At 35.5% G+C, this 19,514-nt stretch overlaps 1 protein-coding gene across 1 annotated transcript; it reads left to right on the top strand.

Annotated features, from left to right (window-relative positions):
* The first annotated feature begins 6,342 nt into the window (after nucleotides 1-6,342).
* On the top strand, nucleotides 6,343-9,039 carry LOC115964910 (disease resistance protein RPM1-like). Its single transcript, XM_031084136.1, has one exon. It carries the CDS (start codon nucleotides 6,343-6,345, stop codon nucleotides 9,037-9,039), a length of 2,697 nt encoding a protein of 898 aa, XP_030939996.1.
* Nucleotides 9,040-19,514: the final 10,475 nt, after the last annotated feature.

Here is a 19,514-nt window from a genome sequence, read left to right as displayed (position 1 = left end):
GTGAATTTAATTCTGCTTGAATCGCCTCTTTCAACATTGGCCAATCATTTCTACATCAACATTCATCGACGGTTTGTGGTTCATATCATTATCATTACTTTTGGTAATATCAAGGGCAACTTTATATGAAAATATGTTGTCAACAACAATTTTATTTCAATATCATATTTCTCCTGAATACATAATGTATCAAGTTCTCATTATTTTCAAGTAGCTGATCCTCTTTAGGGGATAACTAATCTGGAGGTTCATTTTCAGGAGATTTTTGTTCATAAATTTTGGATAGGTTAATTATTTATGTGGCTAGTTTCATGGGTATAGCCTCTTTATAGGTTGCAACTTTTTTTTTTGTACTTTTCTCTTTCGAGGAGTTTTATCTTTAACACCAACAAGTCTGCCACGCTTCAGGTCTTTGATTCATTTGTTGTTGTATTAACTAATTGTGCTACAGGGACTTCAATCCGTGTTGTAATATTAGCAGCTAGAATGTGAGATTTCACTATTTTCTTACTATCAATGAATATATTCAGTAATTGATTTGTAATTTCTTGCAAATGAATAATCCCTTGAACTTTTAGTTCACATTGACTTGTATGAGAATCAAGATGAGATAACGTCGAAATATTCCAAGTAATCTCATCTCATGCTTCATGCAACGATTTTTCTCCCCCTAATGGTGGGAAGATTGTTTCATTAAAATGACAATCCTCAAAACGTGCCTTAAAAACATCACTAGTTAGAGGTTCAAGAAATCTAAAGATGGATGGAGAATCAAAACCCACATAAATTCCAAGTCTATGTTGAGGACCTATCTTAGTGTGTTATGGGGGTGTAATAGGTACATATACAGCACAACCAAATGTGTGCAAGTGAAAAATATTTGGTTGTTGGCCAAGTATAAGTTGCAATGATGAGAATTTATGATAAGCAGTTGGCCTAATGTGAACTAATGATGCAACATATAAAATAGCATGACCCCAAGTAGAAACTTGTAATTTTGATTTCATAAGCAAAGGTCAAGCAATAATTTAAAGTCTCTTGATAAGTGATTCAGCTAAATCATTTTAAGTATGTGTATGGGCAACAAGATGTTCAACATTAATTCCAATTGACATGCAATAGTCATCAAAAGCTTGAGATGTGAATTCACTAGCATTATCTAAAAAAAATTTCCTAATTGGATAATCAGGAAATTGTGCTCGCAACCTAATTATTTGAGCAAGAAGCCTAGCAAATGCAACATTTCTAGTAGAAAGTAAACACACATGTGACCATCTGGTTGATACCATAAAATACTTGAATGGATCACAAGGTGGGTGTATAGGTCCACATATATCACCTAGAATTCTTTCTAAGAAAGATGGACATTCAACAACAATCTTTGAATGTCATGGTTTGGTAATTAATTTACCTTGAGAACATGCACTACATGGATAATCACTAGGTAAAAGAATCTTCTACTTCTTTAAGGGATGTCCATGAGAGTTTTCAATAATTCGACGTATCATTATTAATCCTAGATGTCCAAGACGATCATGCCTAAGCATAAAAACCTTTGGGCCCAAACACTTCTGGTGTATTGCAACATTTGTTTCAACTGTTTTCATTGTAGTATAACATATCCTAGAAGAGAAAATAGGCAGTTTTTCTAATATGAGCTTCTGGCCCGATACTTTTGAGCTAATATAAAGAAATTCTTCACTGCCTTCATTATTGGTTTCAATATGATAACCATTATAACATATATCCTTAAAGCTGAGTAAATTTTTGCTTGACTTTGAAGAATACAAAACATCATCAATTCAAAGTTTTGTGCCCCTTGGAAACATGATAATTGCTCTTTCAAAGCTTTCTATTAAGTTTGATGAACTTGATATGGTATTGATAATGGCTTTGTATAATTTTAAATTTTAAAAATATTTTTTATCTTTAAGGATCGTATGAGTTGTTGCATTGGCTAGTAAACAAAATTCTTCACTAGTAATCTTGGAATTAATTTTTACCCATAAGACCCATGCCACATCATATATGCAAAACATAAATTAAACTTTATTACTTTAAATGTAAATAAAACATATCAAAATAAAAATACTTATTATAATGTGATAATATATTAAAAGAAAATAATTAATTGGTATGAACATTTCCATTACCAACCAAGTTATCAATTTTTCCATCATCCTCAAAGAAATTAGAGAAATCAAGATGAGTCATATCAAATCCATTTGGAAAATCAAAAGAATTCATAGGATCTTTAGGATCATTATGATCAGCAAAGTTCGTTCCAATTCCTTTTCCCTTTTCTTTTATGGAAGCTTGGTATAGATCTACCATGTTTAGGCATACAACAAGTACGTGACCAATGCCCTTCCATACCACACCTATAACACTTACTTTCATGGCCCTTTGTTGGTTTATTTTACAAACTCTTGTAATTTTGATTCTTCTCATGGTAAGGTGTGTTATTCCTTTTTGAAGAATTATGAGTACAATCCTCTCTATATTGGTTGTTCCAACCACGTACATATCCACACCCACGATCATTATTTCCCTCATGTTTTTCAAATAAGGTTTCATTTGCTTCAGGGAATGGGGTAGAATTGATGGTTTTTTCAGCAAAAGCTCATTATCTTGTTCAACCACTAGAAGACTATTAGTTCATAATATTTTGTGAACTTACTCTCTCGATATTGCTGCTGCAAAAGCATATTCGAGGCATGAAATGTAGTAAATGTTTTCTCCAACATGGCTTCATTAGTGATTTTTTGCCCCACATAATTTTAATAGTGAGATTATTTTAAAAAGTGCAAAATTGTACTCATTCACACTTTTAAAATCTTGCAACCTCAGGTTCAACCAATTGTAACGAGCTTTTAGGAGGATTAGAGATTTTTTATTCTCATATCTTTCCTTTAAATCATTCCATAAGACAAGGGGGTCTTTTATTGTAAGATACTCAAATTTTAATTCTTCATGGAGATGATAGCGATTGATTTTGCATGATCCTGCAGAGATGCTTGATTGCCAACCTTAATTGTATCTCTAAGGTTCTTTGCCTCTAAGTGAATCTCAACATCAAGGATCCATGACAAGTAATTCTTGCCCGAGATGTCAAGGGCAGCAAATTCAAGTTTTGTAAGGTTCGACATCTATATAAATATATATGAAACAATACTACACATACATATTCAAAATTTGATTGTAATGAAACAATACTTACATATTTAAAGTTTATCAATACACATTACATATAGCTATAGGCATGATTGAGTTGTTTTATCACTAACCATTTTTAACAATATATTTTTAATCAATTAAACGAGAATCTCATAACGTGAATCTTATAACAATAGGATAACATGAATCTCATAAAATTTTTTTAATCAATAAAAAATCACTAAAATTATAATCATAAAAAGTAATGACAAATAAATAGGATAATTACTAATTCCTTAGAGAGAAAACTTACAATGAGTTGAGAGAACTACATAAATAATCTATGATGTTTGAAGAACAATAGGAGTACAACTTCCTTTCCAAAATTGGGTAGAAACTCGTGCTAATAATGTGTTATAAATTAAAAGGAATATTAAGAAGGTGAAGAAATGTATAGAAAAGATAGTATGTGAATTTTATTCCTTAAGTGGTTATCCACATAACTATTATCGATCTTGAATACAAGTGTGTCTTCCTTTGTAATTAGCTCACACACACACATATACACATGTTAAGAATCGGATGGAGAGAACCCTCAAGAATGCAACACCATGCATTAAAGAATATAACGCCATTCCTTTATGAGAGTAACATCACACACTCTTGTAACTTCATGCATTTACAACAATCTAATCTTATTTTATTTACAATAGTCATCATATCATAAATGCATAATATATTTAGAAATATGAGGTAACAACAAATTTTAGTAATTGAACCTACATAATAAATTATTTTTAAGAAAAACCTACATAATAAATTAAGTACTATTCAACCAATATTGTAACTCTTTTGTGATCAACGTTAAGTGAGCACAATTTTTAGCAATTTTTTTTTAAAATGTATATAAATGTTTTGCAGACGTAACTTTCGTATTTTTTTAAGAAGATCTAAACAAAATGTTTTTCATTCTTCTAATTGCACATTAGGATTCCAATCTCAAAAATCCCTAATCTCAATATGAAACATTCAATTACTAAATGAAAAAGATCAATTAAACAAAAAATTAAATAAAAATTAGAATATGAAAAACAAAAGAAAGAAAGCTATGAAAAAAAATTCACATACCTTGAGGACAAAGAATTTGTAGAAACAAAAGAATGAGCAAAGAGGGTTTTGATATGGTGTCTCATATATATAGAGATATATATATATATATAACATGATTTGACAATATGTTCACGTGTAGTTGAGTAGTTTTAGTACTACAAATTATTCCACAATTTTTTTTATCACAATTCTAACATGGCAAACTATGAATTTTTAATCATCGATTACACATGAACTCACTATTTTTACTTCACCGATCACACTTTACCATGATATAATTGTTACAAAAGAAAAAAACATTTTTTTATAATATGTGGGAGCCGAAGAAGAGAAGAAGGTGGAGGAGGAACGTGGTGGTGGCGTGGCAACAACTACAATGGAAACATGTTGATGATGATGGTAACGCGAGCAGGTGCTAGTCAGTACTCAGTAAGTTACAAAGAATGGAAAGAGATATTATTAGATCTGAAAACTTTTTTTTCTGGTTTATGTCTGGTATGAAATTTCCAGCGAAAATCCAATATGTTTCTCAATATGGGTCAATATTTAAATAGCACGAAACGTAGGTGTTTCTATACCGGATTAGGTGCTGATACGATATATTTCGACTCTATGAATTTGATCCAACCCCTGCACCATATCCAACAACCCATTCAACCAAATCATTTAATACCAACAATTTCATCATCCCCAAATTCTCAAATTCTATAATCAACCCATAAAAACTACCCACATCTCCTAAGAGAGGAAAAAAAATCTGCATTTGACGATTCAAAATCATAAACTATCAAATGCATACTATAATAAAAATTAAATGAAAATAGTGTTCTAAAGAAAACTCTAAATTTTGTTTTACCTTTCCCAACACTACCCATCGTAAAGGGTAAAAGCCTCTTTCTACCCTTGCACTCTTTGCAAAAGTCTCTTTCTAAATTTGCTCTCAAAGATTGAAATATGGTTCAGTTAATGTATCAAAATACTAAAACGGAACATGGCGTTCAAACCCCAAAATTTTGCTGTATAAAGAGAGAGGGTGAAGAATGAATTCTTGTTTTTTTTTTTTTTGGGGGGCGGAGGGGGAGTCTAAAGAAATATAAAGTGAAAATTTATAAGGAACGGTGTTAAATTAATAACTACCCTACGGAATGGGGCAACTGTACACCAATAATAGGAAAATAGTACTAAAATGGTTTGCCAAACGAGAAGTTATATTTTTTTGTGTTTTTAATTGCATGTGTCACTAACTTATGTAGCCATGGGGCACAACGAAGAACAATCAACAAAAAGTCAAACATTTCGCTTTTGTATTATATATAAATATAGATATAGATATAGATTAATAATGAAATATTCTAAATTTTTATAAGAATATATTGCAATAGTTTAACTATGGTTAGTAAAAAAATAACTGATAAATTTAGATTAAAAATGCAAAATTTATCAAATATCAAAATACTTGCAATGGCAAATCTCTTATGAAAAAAAAAAATCAAAATTTATACTTAATATTTTAAAATACTTATTAATCAAAAATTTAAAACAGTAAGTTTTAATTATGAAACCCTGCCACTAATACATAACATTTTTAATACTATTAATTTAATAAAGTTGGGTAAGTCAAGATGTTAACGTTAGAAAATATTTTTATCGATGTAGCGTAATTACCCAAAAGAAAAGGAAAGAAAAGAAAGATGCGCGTAACTGGAGAGTTGATTCGGTTGAGATAGCAAAAGGTAACCCGTTTTTCTCATCTTCTTCTCTTTTTATTCCGTGTTCTGTGCTGGTCCGAAATGCCTGGGATGTCCCGAAGTGGCCGAAACAGACCGGTACAACCGGGTACGAATCACGGCCGTTTCTGTACCGGTCTGGACTCCGGTGCGGTGCGAAATTGACTCTATTCTTTAGAAAAAACTCTCTGCATTTTAGGCATCATTTTGTGGTTAGACTCTCTAAAATAGAGAGGATTTTGTATTTGCCGATGCTGTTGAGCTCGGTAGTTTGATTCAGGGTTGCTGGTTTTCTTCTTTTTCAGTTTTTAGTTTTCCACCCAAATTAGATTACATTCTTAGGAATGCCATGGCGGATGCGGTGCTTTCTGCAGTTGTTGATGAGCTTATTGGCAGATTGACCGTAAGATGGGGATTGCAACTGCGACTTCAGCTGATACGGCTAGAAGACAAATTGAGTGTTATGTTTGATGTATTGTACCATATAGATTCCTTGAAAGGACCAAGCCAAGATATGAGTAACTGGGCAGAAGAAGCAAGGGATGTTGTTGGCGCCATAGAGGCTTTGATGGACAATCTCATGAGCAAAAGAGGTAGGAGGATCGGGGCAAATTTATTGAACAGACCTGCCTTGTATTTCACTGATATATTTCTTGAATTCCAGTTTAGACCCAAGGTAAACCGCTACTTGTTGCGTATCAATGATCTGTTAGATAGAAATGATTTCCGTAATATTGAAGTGTCCAACTCCATGACTCAAAGAAGCAATCAATATTCTAAGGAAACTGTTGTCATCGGCTTTGAGGAGCATGTAAATGAAATAACGGAAAGGTTGCTCTCACTTAATGAACCACGTCGCTGCGTCATTTTTATTGTGGGAATGGAAGGCTCCGGTAAGACATTCCTTGCAGAATCAATCTATGTCAATAATGCTGCCCATTTTCATACTCATGCTTGGGTTTCTATATCTCAAGAGCATAGTGCTGAAGATATTCTGCAAGACATAATGGAAAAAGTAATAGGATCTGATCATCAAGAACTAAAAGGGAAGCAGAGCCTTAAAGAAGAACTAAAGCAAATGCTTCAGAATTTCTTGAGAGAAAAGAGGTACCTCATAGTTCTGGATAAAATCCCCACATCCGGAGTCTGGGATGATCTCGAAGATGCATTCCCAGATCAATCAAATGGGAGCAGAATCATGATCACTACTCGGGACATGGATTTGCCTCTGCATGCTGACTCAGGAATCATTCCTTACAAAATGCAATTGCTAAGTACTGATGAGAGTTGGACATTATTTAAAAATACTTTGAGGATGGACATCCCCCAAGAACTGGAAGAAGTCGGAAGAAAAATTGTGATTTGCTGTAGTGGTTTGCCACTGACAATCAAAAAAAGGGCGGAACAGCTGTCAGATAAAGAAGCAACCAAAGAGGAATGGACAAGGGTGCTAAACGAGCTCAAAGGAGACCCAGGACCTTGGTCAGAAATATCAAACAAGGTCCTTGGGGAATCTCCCCTAGAATTGAAAAGATGTCTACAATATTTCCTCTTATTCCCCGAAGAATTTGAGATCCCTGCCAGAAGATTAATCAGATTGTGGGTTGCTGAGGGGTCTTTGTTTAGACTAAAAAGGGACGACGAATTTTCTGAAAATAAGGCTGAGAATTTTCTGATGAAGCTGATAGATTTGAACATTGTTCAAGTAACAAAGAAGAAGCAGAATGGTAAAGTCAGAAGTTGTCGTCTTCCTGTTGCATTAAGGAAAATCTTGTCATTTGAAAGACCAGTCAACACAGCTTCCCAATCATCTTCAGGGCTTCAGAAGAAAGTTTGGGTTGTTGATCATTACAACAGCACAGAACCCAGCGAAACCAGCAATCATATTCATGGTGACAACACCGACAATGCTACCCTGCAGGCCTCTTATGAAAAATCCCTATCTTTTTTGTCCTTTGATTTTCGAGAAGGAAGTCAGCCTGGGGAAGAGATAGTAAACTTTCTTGATCGGTGCATTTCCTGCAGATGCTTCCTATGGCTGCGGGTGCTTGATCTTGAACGTGTTTTCAGACCTCAATTGCCAAAGGTACTGAGTAAGCTGGTTTCAATGAGGTACCTTGGCTTGAGATGGACTTACCTAGAGTCATTTCCGTCATCCATAAGCAACTTGCTGGAACTTCAAACACTAGATGTGAAGCACACTTACATCAGTTCTCTCCCTCAATCTATTTGGAAGATGCAACGATTGCGGCACTTGTATTTGAGCGAGAGTTATCGCAGTAGATTCGGACCTCGACCAAGAGGTGTCTCATTAACAGACCTGCAAACTTTATGGGGTGCATTTGTGGATGAGAAAAGTCCAGTAGAGGATGGCTTGGACACGTTGATCAATATTAGAAAATTGGGTGTGGCATGCCGGTGCATGTCAAATCAAGAGGATGCAAATCATGCAATGTCATCGCAACTGAAAGCAGTGGCTGAATGGATTCAAAAACTAGAACATCTTCAGTCTTTAAGGCTGAAATCACATGATGAAAACAATCAACCTTGGGATCTACACTTAGAGTCTTTGAGAGGCCATACAAATCTCTCCAGTATATATTTTCTTGGAAGGTTAAAATTTCCATCTATCATCTCTGAATTTCCAGAGAACCTCATTGAGCTTACCTTATCAGCATCAGCACTAACTGTAGATCCAATGCAGCAGTTATATGAGCTTCCAAAACTGAGGATTCTTCGGTTATTCTCTGGATCTTATGTAGGGAAGAATATGTGCTGCCCTCAAAACAGCTTTCCTCAGCTTCGAGTTCTCAAACTATGGAAGCTAGAGGTACTGGAGGACTGGATTGTGGAGAAAGGAGCACTGTCTCGTCTCAGAGATTTAGAGATCAGATCCTGTCCAAGTCTATATAATGCTCCTGATGGATTGCAGGGTGTTAAGACTCTCCAAGAATTGAAACTGTCAAACATGCCTACAGAGTTCCTGAATCGGATTGATGATAGTAATAGTGGCTATTGGGGAAAAATAGCATTGATAATCTTATAATTATAGTAAGTATTACAGTTTTTAGGACTGAACCCTGAGGGACCTCCAGTTTTTATTAGTACGTATTCCTTTGCTTTTACCAATAGCATTGAGAACCTTATAACATTAGTCTATTTTCTTACTGTTAACTAGAAAGCTACTAATCGTTTCCAGAATATATACTTGCTAGTCATTGATCTTTTTTTCTTTTTTTTTTTTTGATAAGTTACATGCTAGTCATTGCTCTTATTAATCAATTACTGAGTTAGTGTTCCATTTCTTTTATTGTGAAGGAATCAATGCTGCGATTCATTACATATCATAATGGTTGGAAATTGGTCACTGCATCTTAAATCCAGCGACTTCTTTCTGCCTTTTATTCAAGTTTCTTGTGTTTCCAGAGGATGACAAACTTCTGCAAAATAAATGTCAGTTATTCTAACTGCTTTGGGGGCGGCTGAGATAGTAAGGCCAATGCTAATATAAGGAATGGGAATTTCAGAAACATTGTGGAGGATATCAAGCTCACTCCAAGGACACTATCAGATGTTAGCTCTTCCTTTCATGTGATGATTTATTTCAGGGGTATCACCAGTAGTAGGTTTGGCTGCAGCTATATCATTCCTTGACCCTCTTGTGTGTTTTTTTCTATTCTTATTGTTATTTGTTGCTTCTCTTGTTGTTGTTGGAGAATGGAGATGGTGATGGGGGAGGTTTATTTATTTTTATTTGTAAATGTGACTGTTGTGATGTATTCTAAAACCAGTGCTTATTTCAGAACTTTTTTTTTTCTTTCCCGAAAATTCTGCATGTTAGAAATTTTGAACGGGGCCTAATGAATGAGTTAACTCACAATGGAGTTGGTCCAATCCATAAGGACCATAACCAAGACTTATCTGATATTTCCCTTGGTTTCCTAAAAGTAATCATCCATGAAAAATTCTATAAATAAAGGTAGTATAACCATTGTGTGTGCATGTGTATGTGTGAGAAATAGAAGAAAAACATTCTCCATCTCTTACCTTCATTTCTATTATCTGAAAAGTGTTTCTAGGCTGTAGATTAGATTAGTGTTTTTCTCTAGAGTCATTATCTTCTTATGGGGGCTACTCAAACTCACAGCTCTCCCTTTACCGTGTAGCTCTGGCTTTCCTGGGTCTCCCAAAAGCTCTCTTTGGTATTCAATTCAACTTTGTCTCTAATCCTAGGTCTCTCCATCTTCCTTCACTTCATCTCATTCTTTGTCTAGGAGTCCTAATCTATCAATTTGTAGTGTTCTTCTCAAAGCACTCCATATGTTTGTGCTGCTTTTGCCGAAAAGAGCTTTGTAGGCTGTCGCAAAAGATCGTGTTAGCTGAGCATTTTTTTTGCAAGTCTGTTGGATTAGTGGTTGTGTGTAAAAGATCGTAAGGAGTAAGAGGTTTAAAATGAAAGGGAAGCGACATGCTAAACGAGGTTGATGACATCTGTTGTTGAAGGCAAGGAATAATTTTCTGCTTGCTGTTTCAATTTCCTCTTTCATGATATTAATGTTAACAAATGCACAGTGGTTTATAAACTATTTTAGAAACATTTTATTTAAAAAAAATGATAATATAATTAATTTTCTGACCGCTTTTTATATTTTCTATAAAAATTATGTCAAAACTTTCTTAATATGTTTTTTAACAATTATCCTAAAGACACTAGTTAACATGACCCTTAAATAAATGTCTTTGAAATTGCGCTTTTACTAGACCAACAATAATATCAAACCTAAGAGCCTTGGTTAGGACATTTGCCCCCAATGTTTTTATTTTAATGGAACTACAAAGCTCTATTTGTTTTTCTCATGTAATTGTATAAAATGAGGATCTACAAGGTGCCTTTAGCAGAGTTATTAAATGGTTTTTTTTAGAAGGTAGTTATTAAAAGATTTAAATCCATATTGATATGGTCAGTTGGTTCAATTGTTTAATTTGGGCAACTTATGTAATTGAAATGGTGAAATTCAATGGTGTTTTCCGCAAGCTATACAGCTCTAAAGATTTTTTTTTTTTTTTTTTTTTTTGGCTAAAAGATGATGCATTAAAAACTAGCTAAACAATTACATCAAGAACAGGACACAACCTGTTGAACAACACACCATTACAGTCATCCTCAAAGGCATTACAAATGTCCACAAGTGGACTACTTAAAGAAAGAAAATCTGAAACCTAGATAGCACCCATCCTAGCCAGCAAATCAGCACATCAATTGGCTTGGCGGTAGCAATGGTTAAACCGAATTCATTGAAAACGAGCTGCTAAGCACCTACAATCATCCAAAAGCAAAGAAATGACATTGTTTACATAAGTGTCATTCTTGAAAACCTCCTCCACAGCTTAAGCATCCAATTCAACAACAAGGGAATCAATGTTTAAGTTGCAGCATAGCAGCAGCCCATCTCTAAGCCCCCATAGCTCTGCAATGAAACTATTGGTTGAGACAATATGTCTAGTAAAACCCCCAACCTAATTGCCTTGTTCATCCCTCACCAAACCTCCACATCCAACTCTGTCTGATCCACTCAAGCAAGAACCATCAGTATTGAGCTTCTTCCAACCTACTGGGTGTTTCTCCCATCGAATAGCCCTTAAGGCTTTGTGACTTGGGCTTCTAGGAGATTGAACACAGTAGAAGAATTCTAAAGTTTGGTTCATAATCTCCTTAGATAGATTTTGGTTCGAACCTTGCCTATTGAAGACAACCATATTTCAACTTTTCCAAATACACCACATAGCAAAAGAAAAAATAAATTTCCAAGGAATGTTACCTCAATCACAGCTGCTATTAGTTTTCCCATTGAGAATGATCCAATCTTGGAGATTGCTCGTCCAGAAGGCTTGGTTGGATATGCTCACTCCCAGTTATATACATACGGCTTTGACCCAAGCATAGTCTCTAATGGCATGAGTGATCGATTCAGGCTCCCTTTGACATATAGGGCATAGCTCATCAACCACTATCCCTCTTTTAGCAAGGCACACCTTTACACCTATACCATTGTGTGTACACAACCACAAGAATGTTTTGATCCTAGGCAACGTTTGAAGCTTCCAAATCCAGCCATATTTGAAGGGGGGGAGGGGCAGAATCCTCTTTCATAACAATAGAATAGACATTCCTAAGATTAAAAATACCCCTCGGATTGCCTGACTAAGCTAGCTTGTCTTGACCTCTACTCATGAAAGGAATAGGGGTTGCTTGAATTATGGACTTAACCTGAGAAGGGAGCTCAAAAGGTATCTGATCCTAATCCCAGCACATGTTTGAAATAATATCACCCACCTTCCACTAATCAGCTCCTCGAGTTAAAGGTCCTTGGATCATGTAGTGGAGAGCACCTTTGCCCGTCCAATTTTCCCACCAAAAACTGACCTTACTGTCTCTTCCAACTGTCCACATACTGCCCTCATTGAAAGCAGCCCTTCCCTTTTTCATTGCTTTCCAAATCTGCAAACACGAAAGCCTATCCACATTGGCAGAATTTATCCTTCTATGGTTGCAATATTTCTGCCTTAGAACTTTAGCCCATATGGCTTATTTCTCAACATGAAGCCTCCAATTAAGCTTGGCAAGCAAGGCAATGTTTCTACCCTTGGCAGTTTGCAGACTAAGCCTACCTTCCTCCTTCGATTTTGCTAGCTTATGCCACCCAACCCAATGGATTTTCTTGGACGATTCTGATGACCCCCAAAGAAAGTTTCTATTCACCCGGTCTATTCCCTCAAGGATTTTGTTCGGAATGTGAGTGCACTACATAACATATGTAGGAATAGCTGCCAAAGAAGCTTGGATTAATACCACCCGACCAGCCAAAGAGAGTAAGTTAGCTTTCCACCTAGCTAACTTGGTCTTCACCCTATCAAGGATGAAATTAAACTCTTGAGATGAAAATCTAGGATGCTTAATAGGAATTCCAAGGTACTTTCCAAGAGAAGGGGTGGAGGCAAAACCAAGAATATCACAAAAGGACTCTCTAGAATCCCTATCCACATTTGGCGAGAAATAAACTCTTGATTTAGCATCACTTACAAATTAACCCGATAAACTGCAAAACACATCAAGAACATCCCTAATAGCCGAGCAATTGGTGTGGTCAGCTTTGGCAAACAACACCAAATCATCAGCAAAAAATAAATGTGAAAAGGCCGGCCCACTGCACGAAGCCTCACCGGCTGCCATAGCTTAGCATTACACTTCTCCTTAATGAGTTGTCCAAGAAACTCCATACAAAGAATGAATAAACACGGCAAGAATGGGTCACCTTGCCTAATCCCTCTAGACAGATATATCGAATCCAAAGCTTTACCATTAAACAAAATGGACGTTGAGACCATGGATATGCAACTCATAATAATATCAATCAAGTTAGCTGGTAAGTTGGCCCTAATCAACATCTCTCTTATGAAACTCCACTTAAGCTTATCGTACGCCTTTTCTAGATCAATCTTTAGGGCCATGTACCCTATCCTTCCTTTTTCTTGTTGATAGTATGTATAACTTCCTGCACTATGATCGCTTATCAATGCCCTTTCTTCCTAGGACAAAAGCCGTTTGGAAGGGAGATATAAGCTTGTCCAAATGCGATCTAAGTCTAGCAACAATAATCTTTGTAATAATCTTGTATACAGTGTTGCACAAGCTAATAGGTCTATAGTTGCTCAACGTCTAAGGACTTTGAATCTTTGGAATTAAGGCAATAAAGGTTCGATTTAAATAATCCAGAACACTCCTCTCATTAAAAACCTTTTTGATCACATCAATCATGGACTTGCCCACAATCAACCAAAACCTGTGAAAAAAGCCGGCATGCAAACCATCTGGACCTGGAGCTTTAAAAGCTTTTAAAGACCATAGGGCAGATTTAATCTTCCTCTAATGCAATCTCACCAATACTCTCCTTTTCTACATCGGATAACCTAGACTGCCATTGCGATACATCGGGTGCAACCCGAGAGCCCGGTCTAAAAGAAGAGGTGTAAATACTGCTGAAACCACTCCTAAAAATCTCCTTAATAGCACTTTCTTCATATATCCAATCCCCTACATGATCCTTGATGGCCACAATCTGATTCCTCTTCCTTTGAACAAGTGTAGACACATGGTAGAAGTTAGTGTTTCAGTCACCTTGAATCATCCAATTAACCCGAGACTTCAAATCCCAAAGCTCCTCTTCTTGATTAAGCACTCAGTCTAACTCCTTAAGGAGCTCATTCTCCAAATTAACAAAGAAAACAGAAGGTCCCACAGATAAGGCCCGTTGAATACCATTAATCCTAGCCAAAAGGTTCTTTTTCCTAGTAAAAATATTCCCAAAATGAGAACCGTTCCACCTTATTGCTGCTTGGGTAAACCTGTTCACTGCATCCCTTAAGGTGGGAGAGTCTCTCCAGGCCTGGGTTACAACCAATGGGAAAGATGGCTCTGACAGCTAGCAGGTCTAAAATCTAAAAGACCTTTTTTCCCCATGATTGTTCTTGGTTGCATCTCCAATAGAATAGGGCAGTGATCGGAGTGGCATCAGGTGAGATGGACAACACGAGCTTTCGGATATAATACACACTAACTAGGATTCACAAAAACCCTGTCTATTCTTTCCTGGATTAGTGCTTGGAACTCCCTTTTGTTTGTCTAGGTGAATCAAGGCCCCGAAAATCCTATGTCAATCACGTTACATTTATCCAAACACTCTTTAAAAAAAAGCGACCTATTAACACTCACTGCTCTTCCCCCGGATTTATCCTCCTCCATAAGTGGTTCATTGAAATCACCCGCCGAAACCCACAGCATATCATGCAACTCAGCAGTTTTAATAAGGTTATTCCACAAAATAAATCTTTCAGCAGTTCTAGGACTAGCATACACAGCAGTAAAGAGCCAGCTAGAATTAGAGTTCTGTACCTTAACTATAGCATGAATTTCCTGCTCAGTATGAGCCAAAGGCGTGACATCCACTCTATCTGAATGCCACAGCAACCATAGCCCATTGGTATATCCAATGGTATCAATGTGCACTGAGCCATCAAAAGACAGTCTGTCAGAAATCTCCTTTGCCCTACTACCCCCAACACCTGTCTCCATTACTACCAACATCGCTGAATTATGATTCCGAACCATCTCACCAACATGCTTTTGAAATGAGGGCTTACAAGCACCTCTACAATTCCACACAATTATATTCATGGGGATAAAATCGGTCAGGGATGGGGCACTTAACAGTTGGCGACAACATCTCTGCCCCCTCCCTCCAGCTCCATTCGATCCGCATCAATACCTCGCTATGATGCATTACTCCCATGACCCTTTTCTTCAATGCCCTAAGAAGGCAGGACAGCTTGGCTTGTTAAGACACTCATTTCCCCATGAGACTTATGAAACCTGGTTGCGTTACTAGCCTCCAACACCGCTCCGCCTCCATTGACAGAAAATCCATCAATAAAATCCACTGCATGATCTTCACATTTGTCCAAGATGATTTTAGCAGGGGTGGGAAGCCTTCCCTTGCAATCACCTCTTTCCGTTGGCCATAGCAATTCCATACTCGTCGGGGCTTCACACAGACCCAGCCCACAACTTGGCTCAGTTTTGTACGCATCTTGGCATAGGTGATGCCTGGAATCTTGGCAATCTTCTCCTCAGAACTGAAAACCTGTTTCTAGCCATGGCTCGGACGTGAGCAGGATAGTCGGTTTCTCGACCCTCTCTTCTCTGTTATCTCCCAAATAATGGTAATGGACTAAAGGATCTTAGTGTCATCTTCAGCCTTCTCGGCCCTCTCTTCTCTGTTCCAAGCATTCAGAGTCACAGGTCAGTATTTTACTTTGCTTAATTTTTTTCACTATCTCTCACTTATCACTTTTGCTTTGTATTATTTTGAACATTATCTGAATTCTTACCAACTTTTCTCAACTGGGTATTTGTAGTATGGCTAGTAATTCAAAGTGTTGCTCTTGCTTTTAAGCTATGCAAAATCCCAGTTGTATGCTATTGTGGATTTTTGTTACTGCCTACAATCTGTTCATTGAAATGCTTTCTTGGAGCTATGCAAACTCCACACGCACAAACGCATTTCTATACATTTGTGGATGAAACCCAAAACCCAAAACAAAATATTTTCTTTAGAAACCCCAAACCCAAATCAAATTCCATTTTGAAATAAACACCAAAACCCTGAACAAAAATTTTCTTTAGAAATACCAAACCCAAATTAAACTCCATTTTTCAATCACCAAACCCAAATCAAACAACAAACCAAAATCAAGGCCAGATCTTGATCTTTTCTTTCGGCCCACCACTGGTGAGTGGTGGCAATGATGAGCAGGTGTGAGCAGCTTTGGAGGGCCGGTGTGCAATTATGGTGTGCATTTGAAAAAAAAAAAAAAAAAAACAATGAAGAGCACAGTAACAGAGGAGAAAATATCCGTTGGAGAGAGTAATGGCCAATCTGACAAGATGTGGACAACACAAGGAGGTGGGTCCCATGTATTGCTTATAATTACAAAAATACCACCCTAACTCAATTCTCATAATTTGAAAACACCACAAACCTATTTTTAGGGTCCGTTTGGATACAATTTATCTTGCTGAAAACTGAAAATACTATAGTAAAATAATTTTTAAATATGTGAAAAAGTATTGTTCACTCTTTTTTTTTACTGTTCATATACCTTGGTGCACTATTCCTGTCCCATAAACAGTGCACCAAGCACTGGCCTTAAAAAAAAAAAAAAAAAAAAAAAAGGCAAACGTGGGACATGAATAGTGCACCAAGGCATATGAACAGTAAAAAAAAGAGTGAACAGCACTTTTTCACACATTTAAAAATTATTTTGCTACAGTGTTTTCAGTTTTCAGCAAAATAAGTTATATCCAAATAAACCCTTAAGGTCAGTTTGGATTCACGTCCTGTTTGTGTTTGGGGCTTTTTTTTTTTTAAAACCAGCATGTTATGCACTGTTCATTGGCCATGAACAATGAATTTAGGCCAATGAACAGTGCCAAACAATAATAAACAGAAAAAAAAAATACTTTTTTTTATTGTTTTCAGTTTTTAGCAAAATAAGCTGTATCCAAACGTACACTTAGTTTCCATCACTCCCACTCAAAATTTTTGAGTTTTGAGTGATGGAAATCACGTTAGGAAATCAAGCCAAACACAATTTTTTGTGTGGGTCTCACGTTTTTTGATAACCCAGTTATGAGTTTTGGATCATATCACTCAAAATACATCTAAACCAAACAGGCTCTAAGTAACTATGTTTTATTCAACATGTAATAAGTTTTTATTTAGCAAAGATTTGCGTTACTTGTGAAACCTCAATTTTCAATTATAATAAGTGGCTGGTTTTTAAACTTAATTTTAATTAATAAGTTAGACGTGCCTAGTTTTTCAATTGACATATTTATGTTTTGATTTCTCAAACTTATTTTATTTATTTGTACAGAGGCTATTTGATCCATTTTATGTTATATTTAGTGCTTTTCTAATGAAAGAGTAAAGTGAGTAGTCGTACTGGACATAATTAACTTTATTGCCAAAGGCCTTGTAGTTAAATTGGCACCTCCCTATACACAAAGTGTTTGGGGGTCTAGGGGGGAAAGGGTTCGAGTTGCAAAGTTAGCAGCATGTTGTAATTATTTCTCAAAAAAAATAAATAAATAACTTTAAGTGAGTAAAATGACAATTTTTGAACTACTGGCAAAGTAAATTCAAGTCTAGTCTTAAGTGGATAATATGTAATTATTACTATATCTTATCTTTCCCCTTAAATGTATTTTGAACTAATTTATAGCTAATGCTTGGGGTGTTAGTCACCGAGATTGATTTACTCTTATTTATGTCTAATGAATTTCCTTTTTCACCAAAAAGTTGTTGTTATTATTATTATTATTATTAGAGATAAATAGTTGAGCATTTTGTTTTCTTTAATTGTTATATATAATAAAGATAAACAGTTAAGCGTTTTTCTTCTTCTTTTTTATTGTTATATATAATTCTTACAATAATTTAGAAATTGGATTTGAAGCCTAATTCTCCTTATAAGAGAGATCAGTATTTTTTTTTTTTTTTTTTTTTTTTTTTGGTGTTGAATACCAATATTGAGTTATAAGATAATTTGCAAACCTCTGGTCTTTTTTTTTTTTTTTTTTTTTTTTTTTTTTTTTTTTTGGAGAGAACCTCTTGTCATCTTGATTCTTGATTTCTTATGCATTATTTTTTCCCCCAAAATATAAATAAGGTAGGCAGGGAGGGGAAAGAGTTGTAATGTGAATCCCACACCTCAATACTAAAATGTAATTGTGAAAATTAAGGATTGCTAAAACACCCCACCTTACTTGATCTGTCCCATCTTGCATTGCCCCATGTAAAATTTCCCTGTCTCGAAGAGGTTATGTGGTGGGAACGAGTTTTGCTTGCCTCGCCCTATCTTGCTATGCATAGCCGTAAATGTATGTATACATATATTATTTAATATATATTTAAATTATTTATACATAATTACATACAAATTAATCTTTTCTATACCTATCTTAATTAAAATTTATTTATTTTGATATATTTAAACTTGTCTCTCTTTCTGAGCTTTAGCATCAGAAAATGATACTCTATTCTATTTTACCATTCCAAAAAACTACTTTATCAATTATACCATCCTATTTTACAATACTTTCAACATCCCAAACTTTTATTTTCCTATTCTACTCATTAAAATAATATATCTATACAATAAAATAATATTTCTCCCAATCGCCATCATTTATTCTTTCTTTCTCCCAATTACCATCACAATAAAATATTAGTCTTTTTTTTTTAGAATTGTGCTACAGTGCAATTCTATTAGAATTGCACTGTAGCACTATTGCAAAAAAAATTACAATACTTAGCAATAGCATTTCCTGATGCAATATATTTTGGGGCTTGAAATGTCAAATATCCCTTACATTTGGCATTAGTATTCCCCAATGCTAATGCTGTACTCTTACCATTGTCTTCTCTCTTTATATTTTATCTTTATCTGACCCTCTAAAAAGTTTTAAACAAAATAATTTTGTCTTTATACTATAGATGCACACATCAAAAACTATTAAATATATATATATAATAAAATAAAAAACTTCAATAGTTAAGAGATCACCGAGCTAGAGATCAAAGACATCCCCTTAACTCAAAATCCTAGCTCCGTCTCTGTGCACCACGTGGAGTAGAGGAGATTGGATGTGAACAAGGCACTTACTTTCCGACTTTGTCCTGCATTATTGCCATTAAAAATAAAAATAATAAATAAAATAAAATAGAAAAGAAAAGAAAGAAAGAAAAAGCTCTTTCTATTATTTTTATCTCAACCTTTTCAGATGTGTCAATCCATCAAACGTGTAAGCTACAATATTTCTCAGTGGGTAGTGACTCTTGTTACGATTCAGTTAGAAACAAGTATGTGTATAATAACCATTGCTCTTACTCAAAACAACCG

Source organism: Quercus lobata, chromosome 10 (assembly GCF_001633185.2).
Source record: "Quercus lobata isolate SW786 chromosome 10, ValleyOak3.0 Primary Assembly, whole genome shotgun sequence".
NCBI classification, from domain to species: Eukaryota; Viridiplantae; Streptophyta; class Magnoliopsida; order Fagales; family Fagaceae; genus Quercus; species Quercus lobata.
This window is presented reverse-complemented; position numbering and strand designations above follow the sequence as displayed.

Coding starts and splice junctions, on each gene's coding strand:
- LOC115964910 (XM_031084136.1), top strand. CDS start 6,343: ATGGCGGATGCGGTGCTTTCTGCAGTTGTTGATGAGCTTATTGGCAGA.